The sequence below is a fragment of the Bos grunniens genome, chromosome 24, assembly GCF_055505025.1.
Source record: "Bos grunniens cultivar Pamir isolate PY7600 chromosome 24, Bosgru_T2T1.0, whole genome shotgun sequence".
NCBI classification, from domain to species: domain Eukaryota; kingdom Metazoa; phylum Chordata; class Mammalia; order Artiodactyla; family Bovidae; genus Bos; species Bos grunniens.
Window position 1 is genome coordinate 44,904,265 of NC_141188.1, and position 17,918 is coordinate 44,922,182.

At 48.4% G+C, this 17,918-nt stretch overlaps 1 protein-coding gene across 48 annotated transcripts in view; it reads left to right on the top strand.

Annotated features, from left to right (window-relative positions):
- Window positions 1–10,857: 10,857 nt before the first annotated feature.
- The window catches only part of LDLRAD4 (low density lipoprotein receptor class A domain containing 4), a 175,150-nt gene continuing 168,089 nt past the window's right edge, over window positions 10,858–17,918 (top strand). For 17 of the 48 annotated variants that reach the window (XM_086373300.1, XM_086373288.1, XM_086373292.1 and 14 more), the window contains exon 1: window positions 11,173–11,454. Coding sequence is in view for 2 of the 48 variants with exons in the window: in XM_086373327.1 (XP_086229453.1) it covers window positions 10,931–11,454 (524 nt within the window). In the remaining 46 variants the exon portion in view is untranslated. Of the gene's footprint in view, window positions 11,983–17,918 lie in introns of all 48 variants that reach the window. The other 31 variants (XM_086373295.1, XM_086373334.1, XM_086373301.1 and 28 more) reach the window with 6 other exon arrangements.

Below are 17,918 nucleotides of genomic sequence, written 5' to 3' on the forward strand. Positions count from 1 at the left end.
TTCCCAATTGGGAAAGGAGTACATTGTCACTCTGCTTGTTTAGCTTATATGCAGAGTACATCATGTAAAACGCCAGGCTGGATGACTCACAAACTGGAATCAAGGTTTCCAGGAGAATTATCAATAACCTCAGATATGGAGATGATACCACCCTTACAGCAGAAAGCAAAGAGGAACTAAAGAGCCTCTTGATGAAGGTTAAAGAGGAGAGTGAAAAAGCTGGCTTAAAATTCAACATTAAAAAAACAAAGATCATAGCATCTGGTCCCATCACTTCATGGCAAATAAGTGAGGAAAAACAGTGGAAACAGTGACAGACTTTATTTTCTTAGGCTCCAGAATCACTGCAGATCTGCAGCCATGAAATTAAAAGACGCTTGCTCCTTGGAAGAAAAGCTATGACAAACTTAGCATATTAAAAATCAGAGACATTACTTTGCTGACAAAGGTCCGTCTAGTCAAAGCTATGGTTTTTCCAGTAGTCATGTACAGATGTGAGAGTTGGACCATAAAGATGGCTGAATGTTGAAGAATTGATGCTTTTGAACTGTGGTGTTGGAGAAGACTTTTGAGAGTCCCTGGGGCTGCAAGATCAAGGCAGTCAATTCTAAATGAAATCAATCCTGAATATTCATTGGAAGGACTGACTCTGAAGCTGAAGCTCCAATACTATGGCCACCTGATGGGAAGAGCCGACTCATTGGAAAAGATGCTGGGAAAGATTGAAGGCAGGAAGAGAAGGTGATGACAGAGAACTAGATGGTTGGATGCCATCACTGACTCAATGGACATGAATTTGAGCAAGCTCCTGGAGATGGTGGACAGGGAAGCTTGATGCGCTGTAGTCCATGGGGTTGCAAAGAGCTGGACACAACTGAGTGACTGAACAACAACAAAGTAGATATCTGAAAATTGGTTGAGAAAATGCAAATGAAAGCAAGAATGAAATACTGTTTTTTTAACCCATGAGATTGAAAATTAAAATGCATCCCTACATCACTGGTGAGTGTGAATTGCTGGAAATTGGTGTGAGAAATGCAAATTGTAGCAATAGAAGGATACTTTTTTAAATTAAAGCTCATCAAATTGACAAAAGGGAAATGAGAAATGTCCTTACTTTGCTGGTAGGAGTGCAACTGCTTAAACGTTGTGGGGATGTAAAATAATGGCTAAAAATTAAAGTACTTTGACCCAGAAATCAAACTTTGTGAGTCTATTTTTAATCTTATTTGGGAGTCTAAAAAAGAAAACACCATTTTGTATAGCTATATGTATGTATAAATATACATGTATGTATGTATGTTAATACCATGTAAGAGATGCAAATACAGTATCCTGAAAACATCATACTGTGAGATGCTCTGGAGGTTAAGAGCTGTGTTGGGAGAGGCTGCAGAGCGTGTGGGGCCAGCCGGCGAGCAGGAAACCTCCATACAACTGGGTCATCCTGGCTGAGCGCTCCCCAGAGTCCTGGCCCATGCTAATGTGCACAAAACAGTGTTTTAGGTCCTTTGTTATACAGTAATGTTGGTTTCTATAGGGAAAAAAGCCTCATTCCACTATTCCCTCACATCATTGAGTTCCTTTGTATAGAACACATTAAGGTACTTTACTTTTAGGGTGTTTTTTTAACCAAAAATCTATCTACTAATGGAGTCAAGCAATTTATATGGATACAAAGGGAAAAGGTATTACTTTTTATGTAAAAAGTATTATAGTATTGATATTTGTTTGGGGGGAAAAACTCATAACTGAAGCAACAATCTTCTTTTTGCAAAATAGAGCTACATTGTGTAGAATTTGGTAGGCAGTGCATTGTAATTGCTTGGTTTTTAATGTCCTTTTGTATGTTTTAAAACTTTGACAGCAAAGCTTTACTAATAGTGCTGAAGAGACCTTTTTCCTGCTTACTTGGCAACGTTTGTCTCTGAATAAAAAAAATGGCAAAAGTTGCAGTTGCATTTGTTCTCCTCTCTCCTCTGATCCTCACTCTGTTTCCTATTTCCTCCTTCCCTCTCTTCATGCCCAAGAACGAGGATGTCTCGGGCACCCTTGTCCCCCTGCAGGTATTCGGGTATTGCACATCTTCAAGTTCTCCAGGCACTCACAGGGCTTGTGGATTCTGGACTACACACTCAAGAACTATGCCTCTGAGTTGCGCTTTATCCTCTTTTCCCTTACCATGGCCATCATCATCTTTGCCACTGTTAGGTTTTATGCCAAGAAGGGCACAAACAAGACCAACTTTACTAGCATCCCTGCAGCCTTCTGGTATACCATTGTCACCATGACCACACTTGAGTGAGTGCAGACCCTGTGTGGGGAGCTGGCCAGTCAGTCAATTACACTCATCTTTTCTGTAAAATTAAAAAACGTTAGATCAATGATCTTTCTCTATTTGAGCTCCAGTCTGTCATCTATGGGCTTCCCTGGTGGCTCAGATGGTAAAGAATTTGCCTGCAATGCAGCAGACCTGGGTTCAATCCCTGGGTCAGGAAGATTCCCTGGAGGAGGGAATGGCAACCCACTTTAGTATTCTTGCCTAGAGAATCCCATGGACAGAGGAGCCTGGTGGACTACAGTCCATGGGGTCACAAAGAGTCGTACACGACTGATTAACACTTTCACACTTCCTCTGTCATCTGTAAAAAGTGAGGGAGGTGGATTAATCTCCAAATCCCTTCCACCTCTGACAATGCCTTGATTTTCCCTGTCAGGATACTTGGGTTCCAGGATGGTCTTAGCTGCACTGTTTCTGTTGAAATTTTTTCGCTCTGGGCCAGTTTTTCCCTCTGCAAAATGAGAAATGATGACCCCTTCAGCATGCAGATGGGCTTCCCTGGTGGCTCAGTTGGTAAAGCGTCTGCCTGCAACACAGGAGACCTGGGTTCGATCCCTGGGTCAGGAAGATCCCCTGGAGAAGGAAATGGAAACCCACTCCAGTATTCTTGCCTGGAAAATCCCATGGACAGAGGAGCCTAGTGGGCTATAGTCCATGGGGTCGCAAAGAGTCGGACATGACTGAACGACTTCACTTTCTTTCTTTCTTTTCTCCACTTCCTTATAATCCATCAACCAGCATTCTTATCTGCCAGCAGCAGGACTTGAAGCCCCCCGCTCAGCGTGAGGGGATTTTTCCACATGTTCTCAGTGGCAGAGAAAGAAATAGGCTTGGACACAGATGGGGGGCCAACAGACATGCCCCTTCTGTGGACTGGACGTCCAGTTGTGTCCACATCCTTCAACTCACACATAAGCCCTGTGGGAGTAAGTGTCGCCCCTTTGGTGAGTGGGGTGGGAGGGGAAGGTCTTCAGCAAGCAGGCATGATGAAAGATTGTCTAAAGAGCAGATGAGGTTGCCAGTAGCAGGGCACACAGACAGCCACTAAAAATCCAATTCCATCAAGTTTCTGCTTAGAAAAGAAGCAACCTAAAATTGAAGATGAACAAACCTTAAGATCCAGCAGTCCCATTCTAAGTGTGTGTACTGAGCATCTAAACACTGAGAAAAAGTCTTACACCTCTGTACAGAGATGTAACAAGGATGGTCATGTTGCAATGGAGCAAGAGTGGGGAAGATGGGAACTCTACATGTCCTCAAGAAGAGAAGGAGATCTAGTCACATAGTGCAACACTATTACCAGTTAAATGAACTAAAACTACATGTCAACTTGAATAAATTTTGACTGTGTAATGAGTGAAAAGGTCAAATGTACCATATAATAGCATTTATATAAAGTTTAGAAACACACAGAGCGGTATAAGTAGGTATATGGTCTCAGAATATGTTTATATGCAGCATAGATATAAAAACCCAGGAGGAATGTTCTCATGTGCAGAGACAATTCTCTGTTTACACATCAGTCGTCTTGCAAGAGAGGCCCTGCCTGCCTTATGCTCTGCTCTGTCTTTAGAAGAATGTTCCTGCAGGCCAGGCTTGGGAGATGATCAAGACTAAGTGTACATAGGTGGCTTCAGCAGCAATTCAGTTATTTTATTGGTTTTAACTGCTTTTTCATCTAGTAACATGATGCTACGTGTGTGTGTGAGGAGAAAGTGATGCCCCTGTGTTAGAGAAGCCAGCATGGGCGGCCACTGTGAGCAGCTGATGTTTAGCCATGGCATGGCAGGAGGACCTGCTTTGGGCCCCCAAACATGCTGGTTGTGTGGTTTGACACACTACATATATGTGAGACTGAGGTTTGCTTTTAAGGATGAAATTAGTATTACCATGTAACTTCTGGTAGGGGTGTCTCTGTGGTCAGTAGCTGGCAGCCCACACAGAATTATTTTAACATAATTGACCTATTTCTTCCTCTTGTACATCAGAGACTTTCACCAGAATTCCCAACTTCTACTTTGGTTTCCCACTGATAACTTGGATATCCTATAAATAATATGTCATCAGCCACTGAAATGTCAGCCTTAGCCTACCAGTCACTCTGTCCTGGGTGCTCACAGGACTGAGGCCTCATAAGGGCAGCTGCTCACACTCAGTGATGACCAGAACACAGGGAAGTTAGCGCAAGAATCTTTCAAAGCAGTTTACTGATGCCTGAGAGGTCAGAAGGAGGGCTTAGCTTAGTTAAACTTGTTTCCCATTAATTTCTCTCCTTGGATTAAACTTTGCAGTCATTTAAAACCTTTCATTATGGCTTTAATATACATTTCCCTAAGGAGCAGAGACATCACTTTGCCACCAAAGGTCTGTACGGTCAAAGCTATGGTTTTTCCAGTAGTCATGTACAGATGTGAGAGTTGGACCATAAAGAAGGCTGAGCACCAAATAATTGATGCTTTTGAATTGTGGTGCTGGAGAAGATGGTTGAAAGTCCCTTGGACAGCAAGGAGATCAAACCAATCAAACCTAAAGGAAATCAATTGTGACTATTCATTGGAAGGACTGATGCTAAAGCTGAAGCTCCAATACTTTGGGCACCTGATGGGAAGAGGTGACTCATTGGAAAAGACCCTGATGCTGGAAAATATTGAAGGCTGGAGAAGGTGGTGACAGAGGATGAGATGGTTGGATGGCATCACTGACTCAATGGACATGAATCTGAGCTCTGGAAGCTAGTGAAGAACAGGGAATCTTGGTGTGCTACAGTCCATGGAGTCACAGAGTCAGACACTACTGAGAGACAACAACAATAATGAGGGAGTACCTTTTCATGTGTTTGCTGGCTATTTCGTATCTTCTTTTGTAAAGGACCTTTTCAAGCAGTTTGATTGTTTTGGGGGAACAGCTTTCCTAACAAAGAAGCTAGATTGGGAGGGTATTGTTCTCCAAAAACAGTTGATCTCTGGCTGGGGGGCAGAGATACCCTGGCCCATGGCTCTGTTATCAGGGTTGGATCACAAAAGCAGAACCTTAGAAAGGGATATGGAGTTGAGATTTACTACAGGCAGTAGTGAGCAGCGTACTGAATGGCACTGATGTGGGTCCAGGCAGTATGACTGGATGTGAAGGGGTGGGTGGGGGGCAGACTGGTACTCACAGGCCCCCTGGGCCCACAGAGCAAACAAACCCTGTTTATCTTTTGTCCCTTCAGCCTAAACGACCCAGGTGACCGGCAGAAGATGCTGGCATCCTTCTCCATGGGGCTGTGCATGCACCCCCGACCCAAGACAAGGGGACAGGATGAGGGGAGAGCAGGTCAGGGGTATGAAGCTGCTCTGTACCTGGACCCCACATCCTCGGGAAGTCCCGCCACTTAAGCAGAGGCGTTAAGCACGCCTCCTTCCACGTCACCCACAACTCTCTCTCTGGCATTTCTAACTTGCGTCTGAGAAAGACTAAAGAAAACAATTCAGGTGATAAACATGTCTCATGAAGCGGACCTTTCAAACTGCAAAGTAGGGCAGAAGGCAAGAAGCTTTCTCAGGATAAAGAGTAGAGAACGAAGATGAGACAGAGATGAAGATGAGACAGAGAGGAAGCATGCGAGGGCCTGGGCCCAGGTAGCCTGCTTATAGAGCGAGAAGGCCCAGAGCTGGCTATGGTCTGAGGACTGCTGGCTGGATGCCCTGCGTTTCTGGTCAAACGAGTGCTGACAGGACATGAGAGTCATCTATGTTTCGGTGTGCTGATGGGAACCCCACGAGCAGCTCTATCTTGGGGCCAGAAAGTTATTTCAACACCTGGAACCCGAGGAAGGGAATTCTAGGGAGCCCAGACCCCACCCACTATGGCTAAGCTGACCCAGTACAAAGTCACCAGAGAACCTGTCCCTGCGGGCAAGGATGAGAAAGGGTGAAGGAAGCTGACATTTACTGAGGATATTTTGGGCCAGGTTCTGTTTTGAACACAACTTACTAACCGTTTGTACACAGCTGACTGACCATGTGTTGGAAAGCAGTGGGTGAGGGTGGGGCTGCAGTGGCCACTTTTAACCCAGCTGCTGGTCACTGCAGCAGAGAGCAGGCCCCAAACTGGGGGGAGTCATCCTGTCCTGAGGGGCTCTGCTGGGCGTGGGGAAGTTGGTGGGGGCCACTTGGGCACCAAAGGAGGCAGAGATGTGAAGAGCTCTGGTCTCAACAGACAGACGAGACTGAACTTTACCATTGGCAGGAGTTGCATCCTTTTGATAACTGATGTACAGAAACCATACACCTAAGTGTGTCTGGATGGACAGTCTTTGAGGTGACCATTTACATCTTTTTCTTGCCACATTTTTCTTTTTCTTCTCCCCGCTTCCCTTCAAGGTGAGAGAGCAGATGTTTTTCATTTGGCCCAAGAAAGTATTGCACAAGGCTAGAAACAGAGGTTGCCTGCAGAATATTTTCCTTCCTGTCTTTGGTGATTTTGAATCTGTACCCCTAGAGCAAGGAGTGAAGTTTGCAGGTCCTGGAACAGTGAGGGGCAGCCAGATCCCAGAGGAGCTGTTAGTATGGAGGTGGTATTGTGTGGCCAACCCACCACAGATCACATGAGGTGGGAATTGTCTCCATTTTACAGACCAGACACAGACAGTTTGATGGTGCAGATGGCACAATGAAGCGTGCCTATGACACTGCCAAGACACACGGGGCAGAGGCCTCCCTCCTGGCACTGAGTTCATCCTTGTCCTGTCCGTGTAACCTGTCCGAATGGGGGTGCTTAGTTCCCAGCAGAGCTGCCCTCCATCACACTTCTCTTGCTCCTTTTCCATTTGGGGTGGATCTTTTTGGATGGCTTAAGTTTCATTCAAATATTATAAATGACAGCTAAATAACTGAATTGTTTCACATTCAGCTTGTGGTTCGTTCGGGCCCTCAGAATCGTTTTTTTTTTTTTTTTAATCATTTGTTCATGTTTATACTTCTGTCTTTGTCTCCTCAGATGACTGACCTTCTTCTGTGGACTAAGTATGGTTGAGATTTAATGGACACCAGGTAAACTGCAGTGGATTTATACTGAGAAAGACTGTTTCCTACATGCAATTCCTCGAAATCATTTTCAGTTGATTTCTACCCAGTTTAGTGATGTTTTACCTCTATATTATTTACTCGTCCGTCATGAGACTCCATTCTTTCCTTCGATCTCTCCGGAGCCCTTTGTGAGTGTCAGGTAGACTTACACGCTCCACTGTTTGGAACAGAATGAAGTCCTGCTCTCTTGGCCTCTGCCTGGGCCCTCCAAATGAAGGTGAGGGGTCACTGACTGCCAGGTGAGCTGATGGATGGTCTGCTCATGCTAGGTTTACAGAAAACAAACATATGTCTGATGCCTCTAGTTCTGCCCTTGCTGTGCCCTTGCTGCCCTTGTATGTGTGTGCAGGGCTGTGGGAGGAAGCAGCTAAAATGCAGAACAAGTACAAGGACAGAGCTCCTCCCCTAGCTACTCTTTAGAAACAGAAATAGAGATCTGCAGTTTCTAGTGATAACTGAGGGAAGACAGCAAGAAAAGGGAAAGCAAGATGAGCTAAGATTCTCATAAAAGGTAAAGCTGAGGGCAAGATTTAAAATTCAGGTCTCAAGAGGGTGAAATCATATACATGGAAATGATCCACAAGTGAAATATTGCACAATAGGAGAACAAACTGTTTCCTGTTCTTGGAAAAAACATTTTCCTCACTGCCATGGGCAGTGTCAGGTTTAGAAGGAAAATGCCATTCTTCTGTTGACCTCAGAAGGGCAAGACCAGTTTCTCCAACCCCACAGCTGTTGTTAGCATGGAACATTAAATAACAAGCTAGCAAATAAATGCTTGTCAAATTCAGATTACCTCTATTAAGCACTTCTCAGCTCAATGGCATTTAAAGAGGTTTCCCCCGGCAACCAGAGTCTAAACTGTCCCACAGGTGTAGAGGTCCTCCATCGGGACTTGCTGGGAGCTGGGCTGAGGGATGTCAGCCCGCCAGCAGGTGGCAGTGTGGTTCAGCTCCTGAACTGTGCCTACCAGGATTTTCACTCACCTTTTTGCAGTCTCATCCTCTACTGGCAGAGGATGTGATGGTTGGATGGCATCACTGATTCAATGGACATGAACTTGGGTGAACTCCAGGGGATGGTGAGGGACAGGGAGGCTGGTATGCTGCAGTCCATGGGGTCGCAAAGTGTTGGACACAACTCGTAACAACTTTGAACAACTTTGTGGTCTGGAGACGTTAATCATTTATAGCTTCAACTTTCTTATCTGTAAAATGGGGATGTTCAAGCTGCCACAGTTACCCTGAAGATTAAATTAGATAATCTATGTGAAGTTCCTAGTACAGAGCTTGGCACATGGCTTCCAATAACTGACAGTTAATATTAAATGGTATCACCTATGAACACCGATCAGCTTCTACCCGGAAGTTACCATCTTGGTTGAGGACTGCTGAGGACTTTTTAAAGCAAGTTGAATTAAGCTAACATTTCACTAACTATAAAGTTACTGGTCAATTATTGTAGATTTCAAAAGATTCCTTTCTCTGATATTATGAAAGTAGAGCTGGTCAACTTTTGGCAAGGGGTGGAGACATTGAAAATGAGCTGTTCTAATTGGCTACCCCAGGTTGGCATATTTTGCTATGTCCACAGGGGGTTAACTTTGGCAGTTGTTGTTCAGTCACTAAGTCATGTCTAACTTTTTGTGACACCATGGACTGCAGCATGCCAGGATTCTTTATCCTTCACTGTCTCCACGGAGTTTGCTCAGACTCATGTCCCTTGAGTCAGTGATGCCATCCAACCATCTCATCCTCTGTTGGTCCCCTTCTCCTTCTGCCCTCAGTCTTTCCCAGCATCAGGTCTTTTCCAATGAGTCAGTCCTTTGTATCAGGTGGCCAAAAGACTGGAGCTTCAGCTTCAGCATCAGTCCTTCCAATGAATATTCAGGGTTGATTTCTTTAAGGATCGACTAGTTTGATCTCCTTGCTGTCCAAGGGATTCTCAAGCGTTTTCTGTAGTACAGTTCGAAAGCCTCAATTCTTCAGGGCTCAGCCTTCTTTAAGGTCCAACTCTCACATCTGTACATGACTACCGGAAAAACCATAGCTTTGACTACATGGACCTTTGTTGGTAAAGTGATGTCTCTGCTTTTTAATATGCTGTCTAGGTTTGTCACAGCTTTTCTTCCAAGGAGCACGCATCTTTTAATTTTATGGTTGCAGTCACCATACACAGTGATTTTGTAACCCAAGAAAATAAATTCTGCCATAGTTTCCATTGTTTCCCCATCTATCTGCCATTAAGTGATGGAACCAGATGCCATGATCTTAGTTTTCTGAATGTTGAGTTTTAAGCCAGCTTTTTCACTCTCCTCTTTAACCTTCATCAAGAGGCTCTTTAGTTCCTCTTTGCTTTCTGCCATAAGGGTGATATCATCTGCGCATCTGAAGTTATTGGTAATTCTCCTGGCAATCTTGATTCCAGCTTGTGTTTCATCCAGCCCGGCATTTCGCATGATGTACTCTGCATAGAAGTTAAATAAGCAGAGTGACAATATACAGCCTTGACGTACTCCTTTCCCAATTTGGAACCAGTCTGTTGTTCCATGTCCAGTTCTAACTGTTGCTTCTTGACCTGCACACAGGTTTCTGAGGAGGCAGGTAAGGTGGTTTGGTATTCCTATCCCTTTAAGAACTGTCCACAGTTTGTTGTGATCCACACAGTCAAAGGCTTTCGTGTAGGTCAATGAAGCAGAAGTAGATGTTTTTCTGGAATTCCCTTGCTTTTACTATGATCCAGCGGATGTTGGCAATTTGATCTCTGGTTTCTCTGCCTTTTCTAAATCTAGCTTGAACATCTGAAAGTTCTTACTTCATGTACTGTTGAAGCCTAACTTGGACAATTTTGAGCATTACTTTGCTAGCATGTGAAATGAATGCAATTGTGCGGTAGTTTGAACATTCTTTGGCATTACCCATCTTTGGGACTGGAATGAAAACTGACCTTTTCCAGTCCTGTGGCCACTGTTGAGTTTTCTAAATTTGCCAGTATATTGATTGCGGCTCTTTCACAGCATCATCTTTTAGGATTTGAAACAGCTCAGCTGGAATTCCATCACCTCCACTAGTTTAGTTCCTAATACTGTTTCCTAAGGCCCACTTGACTTCACCGTCCAGAATGTCTGACTCTAGGTGAGTGGCTAATTTTCGTGGCTGTAATAAAGCTGGGTTAAAATGCCTAAGTGCTGTGGCAATAACCAAATCTCGGTCAAACACGGGTCAGGTTAGTGGGTGTGAAAGCTCATACTTCTGAAAACAACACCTATGCTGTCCACACTCAGGTGGAGTTCAAGTTCCAAAGGGCTTCAGAGGAGGAGAAATGTAGGCCCTCCAAGGAGAAAGGGATGCCGTGGGAAGAATCCATCTGACCTTCCTGTCTGCGAAGGGGTTGACCGGGCGAATAGGAGGATTTATCAGCCCTACTAAGGGTCCTGCAGCCCTACTGTGCGCCTGGGCCTGTGTGGGAAGACAGGTTACCAGGGGCGTGCGCGGCTCCCGCCGCCGTCTCCCGTTCCGGGATGGAGTTCCCAGTCCGGCCGGCGGTGGGCGCGCGCCCCGCCTGGCCGAGCCGAGCCTTGTGCGCAGCCGGGGGTCCCGCGGCCTGGCCGCGGGCTCTCCCTGCTCTGTGGCTGCAGTCCGCGGAGGTCGGCGCTGCCCGCTCGGGGTCCGGACGGCCCACCCCTCTCCCGCCCCGCCCGGCCGCCGCCGGTCCCGCTAGGAGGGGGATGGGGAGGGTGGAGAGGCCGGCGGACCGCGAGGCAGACGAGGCCGCGGCGAGCGGGCCGGCGGGAGACAGACGGCGCGGAGGCGGAGACGGTACTGTCTCCCGCTTCCCCGCCCGGCGCTGCGGACCCGCCAGCGAGGCCGGGGATCCCCTGCGGGCCGGGGAGGAGCCGCCGCCGCCAGGCCGACTGCGCGTCCCGGGAGCGTGGAAGGGGGCGGGGAGCGCGGGGAGCCCGGGCCGATCCGGGCCCTTAAAGCATCCCGCCCTACCCCGCCGACCCCGGGCGCCCGCCGCCTCAGTCCAGAGCCGCGGCCGCAGGTAAAGGCTGACCCGGTGCTGCGGCGTCCGGCGAAGTTCGGGGCGGAGGCGCGGGCGGGAGGACGGGACTCTGGAACGGGATGTCCTCGATCCCCGCCGTCGGCGCCCTCTCCAGGGTCGCGCTGGGCACGGCGGCCCCCACCGAGCCGTCGGCTTCCTGGTGCCCCGAGCGGTTGTGCGCCGCCGCGGCGGGGTGGGGGAGGCGGGGTCCGCGGGCAGGTTGTGCGGGACCTGCCCGAGTTTGCGGGGCGGGAGGACCCTGGACCCTGCGCTTCCGGGTGTTGAGCGCGCTGCGCTGGGCGCGGGCTGCAGGGGCTCCCGCTGGTCCGGGCGCCGCTGGCCCTTAGGCTGTGCCCCGAGCCCGCAGGAAGCGGGCGTGGGCAGGATTTCTGTGACCCTCGCGGCGGAATAAACAGGAAGCGACGAGCACCCAGCCCGGCCGTCCCGCTTTGTCGTGCGGTCTGCGGGGCACAGCGCGCGGGACGCTTCCCGGGACCTCGCCCGCTGCCCGGGGGCTGGGCGCGCCGGGTAAGCTGGGTGCTGGGCCGCTCGCCGTGCTGACCCCCAGAGCATCAGCTTGGTTTTAAACTTTTTTCCTAATTGGAAAAGGAAGAGGCTTCCGATGAGGCGGGGGGCGAGGGGTTTAGGAAGACAACGAGGACCGCGACAGGTGGGGGGCACCTGGAGAAGGTAGGGGTTCGGGGCCCCTTGCCGAGTGAACCCAGGCGGGTTTTTGCACAGGAAACTCAACCAGGCGCAGGAGTGTCCGTGAATGCGGTGGATTCAGTAGCTTAAGTTTTGTTTTCCCCGTAGATTCTTTTAATTAGCTGAAGTTGGATATTTTTGATTTGCTTATTTCTCTTTCTCTGTGTCCCATCTATTTTCTTCTCTTTTTCTCTTATTACTTTGGTAGCTTCACATCTCTGGACCCCTGGCTTGTAGTTCGGTGCTGCGTTCTAAATGTGGGTTATGACTGTGATGAGTATTTTTGGATGCCCTACTGTGTGTGGGCGTTGTGGGATGAGGGAAGTGAGCTGCACAGAGTTGGTCCTGGAGCTGGTGTTAGTAGGCTTCTTGCAGTGGAGGTGGCTGCCCTCAAGATTGGTGCATCTCTTCCTTTAAAAGGAAGATTCCTTTGAAAATGGCCCTTTTGCCTGTTGGGCTGACCCTAAGGGTGATCTCCAGTCCGGGTCCCCTGGAGTGGCCCGGGTCACCAGAACCCTGCACAGAGAAACTGCCAGGGTGTCCAGTCAGGTCTGCATCTTCATAGGAGGGTTTAGTCTTTCCAGGGCTTATACTGTGTGTGCTGTGTCCTCTGCACATGATGCCCTTGGAGTCTGCACAGTAATCTTGGAACATGTTCTTTATGTTCAGTGAAGGGTCGTAATGTCAAATTTGAGTCATTCCATGAACTCAGGAGTGGATCTTATCCATGTACATGCACTGAATTATAATATTTGGTTTCCTGTCAACCCTTGGATGGGTGCCCTTTAATGGTCCTTGCAAAGAAGTGCTTTTTGAAACACGGGGTATATTCCTCATGATCTTTTAGAGCTTAATTCTTTTAAGAGCTTCCCTTTGCTATTGACATTGAACACATTGTTAGGAAATAGGGCTGAGACTGTAAATGCCAGTGAGGGATTTGCTGCTGCAGACATGGAGCTGCCTTCTTCCCTTGTTTTAAAAGCCACCCCCCACCACTGCCCCCAATATCTTCATATTTTGCTGTTACCCGGAAAGAGTCTTGGCTGTTGGTGGAGTCTTCTAGTTGGTGGAGGCTTGTATTTACGATGGAGAAAACTGTCCCCAGCAGGCTTTTAGGGCTTTTAGGGCTGTCCTCTCTGGGGCTGTTTGCATGACCACAGTCTTGCAGAGGAACCTGGCCTGGGGCACCTGCTTACTAAAGGATTTTGTGCCAATTTGGTGGCCTATCATTTGAAAGTCAGAGTCTCCGCCCCCACTTGCCAGAGTATATACATACACAGACAAATTTTGTTACCCTCCCCAACTCCCCCGGACTGCTGACAGTGCTCTAAGAATAGTTTTCTTGCCTGGCACTGAGAGCAGTATCCACCCGCCTGCAGAGGTGTTTACAGTCCTGGGCTGCAGTCATGGTTGACTTAGTGGCCTGGCAGAGTGACCAGTGGCTCGTGGGATGAGATCGACTGTTCCTTGGGGCTGCTGGAGGGGTACCTCCCAGCCAGACAGGGGAGCCTAGGGAAATGACAGTGAGTTAGCATCTTGGGCACTGTGGTTCCTGGCCTGTGGTCCAGCAGAGACCCCTGAGCTTGTCTGGATCCCTGTGCAGTCACCCTCATGGTCTGGGCAGGAGGTACTCAGGGCGTGGGCATTGTCAGTGGCACCCATGACTGGTTGAGTCTTCCTGGTGGCCCTTGCAAGTTTATTTTCATCTTTCTTCTGAGTCTGGGCTTATGATGTTTCTGTGAGGTATCTGTTCTTTGAGGTGAGAGTTAATACAGAAGAAAGAAATGAAATGATCTTTCCATGTTAACCTGCAAAATTTTTAGAAACATTTGATGTACTTCATATGGATTATGGTGAGCAGTGCAGAATGGTGTGGAGTGCCCCCCAGTGGCCCTCTCTTCTTGCTTCCACTCCCTACTTTTAGGGGTCTCAGGACATTCTCCGGAAAGCCAGTCTTCTGATGTCAGAGTGACTTTCTGCCTTCATGGTATGTGTTAGTCTGGAGTTATACCGTGACCTTGTACCCTGGGTGTGAAGGAAGGTGAAGCTTCAGTTTTTAATAGCAATGTATAGCTTCTGCCTCCGTCTGAAACTTTAGGCCACGAGACTTGTCACATCTTAGGGAAATTTTGGTGACATTATTAGTTTCATTTTTAGGCAAGTAGGGGACACAAGTGAGCACCTGTATTAATTGCTGTAGAAATAATTGGGTTTGTAATTCAAAGTAATACTGTTTTTCTCGCTACCATAGGAGGATGTGAAAATAATGCTTGTGTTGTGTCCTATCCATGTGATTTGAGTATGGATTGCTTTCCTTTGAATTTCCACTAAAAATGGTACTTTGGCCTTTTAAGCTGTTTTTGTAAGGACTTTTCTTTCCCCCAAGCTTGTTTTCCAGATAAGTCTTGGAAATTACGAAGAACACAGCTATAATTTCTCCCTTGATTGGCAGCAGAGAGCTTTCCCGGACAAAAATAAGGCTGTTTTGTGCCAAGTGGTTGACTTTTCTAGAATAAAAACTCTAAAGGGTTTGCAAAGAGTCCTCTGGTTAATATATTGGCATTCCCAGAACCCACTAAAACCCGGCAGCCTGCCAGATACCACTTAATGAGGACGCGGAGTGTCTGGCTCAGATCCCCAAGAGCAGAAGCGGGTGGGGGCTGCTGTCCACACCCTTTATTCATTTTTAATGACCGTACTTTTGTTTTGCAGATTTTGTTCTGCACCCGTCAAGACCCACAGCCGTGGTGCCGCCCCTCCCCTATTCATTTATCTACTCATTCACTTGGCATTGGAAAAGTGTGGAGACTTTCAAGGTTAAGGATCCTGGTGAGGGATCCTTTCTGTTTGCGGGAGTTCTTTTGTGGTTGGCTTTCTGTTTTCTCATTCTTCTTCCTACCCGCAAAACCCAGCCTTTATTTTGGAAGAGGAAGAGAGAAAAGGAACAGAAAAGGAGATGACAACTTTTTTTTTAAAATGATGCTTTATTGTCTCCTGGAAAAGCGAAGCGTTTATGAAACTTAAAGTTTGTCAGACAGTTTATATGACAGTGCAAGTTGGTGCTTGCCAAGCTCCAGACAGATTGCTAACGTTACATGACAGGGAAAAAGAAATTACCGCTGTCTGCGAGCGGTGGGTGGGGCCGGGCACCCGGCAGCCTGCAGGCTGTGCAGTGCGTGGGGTGCGTGGGGGTGCGTGAACAGCCTCCGCCCGCTGCCTGGAATTCTTCGACTCGCTTTGGAAGCAAGAAGGGTGTGTCTCTTGATTTTATTTTCGGCAGGGCTGCAGGGCGACAGGATCCAGGGAGCAGCTCTGTATTTTTTCTGACACGGTGACGCTTTGCCTCGCGGGCGCCTCCGGCCCGCACGACTCTCCTTCGCATCAGGGGACATGGTTCCTCATCTTCCTCCCGGGGTCCAGCTTTTGATGGCACTGAACTGTGTTCTTAGCCCCTCAGGTCCTCAGGTGTCTCGAAGCCAAGTTTACGGCTGCGTTGTTTCTGAAGCTGCAGACGTTGAGAATCGGTTGCCTGAGATAAGGGTGCCAGCTGCCCCGGGGAGGGGGCTGGTGGCACTCCTTGGGCACAGTGTACTTTCATCCCTGGCATGTGGAGAGTCAGCTGGCAGCGTGACAGGTGTAATGAACTTAATGGACTTGCTCTAGTTGTTGGTGGGGACACTGCTCATATTACAAAGTTAGCTCCTAAGTGGGGGCTCTGCCAGAGGACTTGCAGGACCTCTGTGCAGACAGGATCCAAGGCCTGGCCTGGCCGAGAACTGGGTGTGTGTGAGCCACACGGTCCCTAAGTGGACCCAGACTTTCTCTTCAAAGGAAGGCTGCTCTGTCTAATCTCCCCACCCATATCCTTCCATCCATATGGTGGGGTGTGGCCCTGCCCCTGGGATTGCAGAGTGCAGGCTCCCAGTGCTGCTTCCTTGGTTCCCCAGCAGTGGCTGGACCCCTGGTGGCCAGTCAGTGGCCTTGGGGCCAGCAGCCTCCGCACAGAGTTGAGAGGGAATTTCCAGAGTGAAATCCCCTGTTCTGAAGGTGGGAGGCCAGGCTGTGCTTGGAAGGGCTCCTGTGGCCAGGGGTCAAAGTGGTGGGGGAGGTAGCAGCGCCTTGGTGCCAGGCCATCCTTAGTGTTCTGAGAGCTCTTGTTAGCTGATTTCATCCCTTAGCAGCCCTAGGATGTGGGCACTGCCACCCGTCAACTCCCCCACAGGCACACAGACAGCAAGAAGCCTGAGATGCTGGCATGAAGAAATGCTGTGCCTTCTTTGGGGACCGCTCTCAGCAGTCGGAATGGAGCAGGACCAAATCTCTCTGTGGCCCAGCGCAGGGCCCAGCGCTCCTCCTTCCTGCCTGCCTTCCTCCATGGATCCAACTCACGCCTCTCCTCCCGGCCTCACTCTTCTTTCTTTTTTTAAAAAATATTTATTTATTTGGCTGCACCAGGTCTTAGTTGCGGCAGGTGGGATCTGGTTCCCTGATCGATTGCATTGGAGTGTGGAGTCCTAGCTACTGGACCAATGGGGAAGTCCCTCCCCACCCCTCATTTGTAACCCCAGCTCCTGTGCCTGTCCTGCCTGTGGTCACAGCCTCAGCTTTGAGAGTTGGGATTGGGCGGGGCTCCATGGGACTGCCTCGCTGATGTTATCTGGCTGGGTTTGTTGGGGGCCGGTCCTATTTTCCTGGCCCCCAAAGCCTTTGGGCTGGGCTGAGGTGGCCCAGGCCCTACCTGTGCAGCAGAACTCAGCTAGTCCCCAAACGTGGGGTGAAGCGAAAAGATAATCACAGCTCTCAGATTCTCTGTCGTGCCTTGTGCGGGGTTGGGTTAATCAACCACATGTGTCTGCATGCAGTTCTTGTGTCCATCCTGGATAGACCAAAGTGTTTGAGCTTATGGGGCCTGAAGTGAGGCCCCAGGAGGTGCGGATGTCCGGAGCCTGCAGGATGACCCCCAGCCCTTGGTAGACTTCCGAGGCTGCAGGCAGGACTAGACCTTTCTAGACCTTTCATACCCCCTAGTGGCTGGGTGGTATTGTTCCCCACGAAGGTACTGTGGTGCCCACAGCAGGCTGTGGGCACTGTTGGGCCTCAGTCTAGTGAGGTCCCTGCAATGGGGGTGGATGGGCATCCATTTGTGGTGGAGGCCACGCCTATCTGGAGGAGTTCCTGTCTATTCCTCCTGTCAGGTGGTGGGGGCTCAAGGGCCCTAGACCAGACTCCACACTCTGTTTGAACCTGACTTTTTATTCCAGAGATTCTTTCAGGCCCGACTGAAATCAGCATCACAGACCTAGTCTCTGAAATCCTTTTTTTTTCCCCCCTGATTTAAAAAAACAAGAAGAAAATAAAAATGACTAAAATTACCTATAATTCCACTTTAGAGATGACCTCTATTAACAGTTTTGTAGATTCTTTCCAGGCTTATTTATTGATTATAAAATCATGCTTCGAACTTACATACTTTTTATAAACTTTAACATTCCATCTTGAATATATTTTCATGTAATTTAAATATTCTCCAAAAATACCACTGCTGATGAGTATTAAATTCCACCCTGTGGTTATATTGTTATTTTCTTAAGCCTGTTCTGGGACACTGAGTCTGCTGGCAGTTTTCCCTATTATAAATAATTCTGCACCAGACATTCCGTTTACATTCCGGTTACATCCTCTGGACAGATTCCTCAAGGAGGAGTTGGTGGGTGTGAGAACTTTCAGAGGGGCCCCCAGAAAGGATGGTGCACTACACA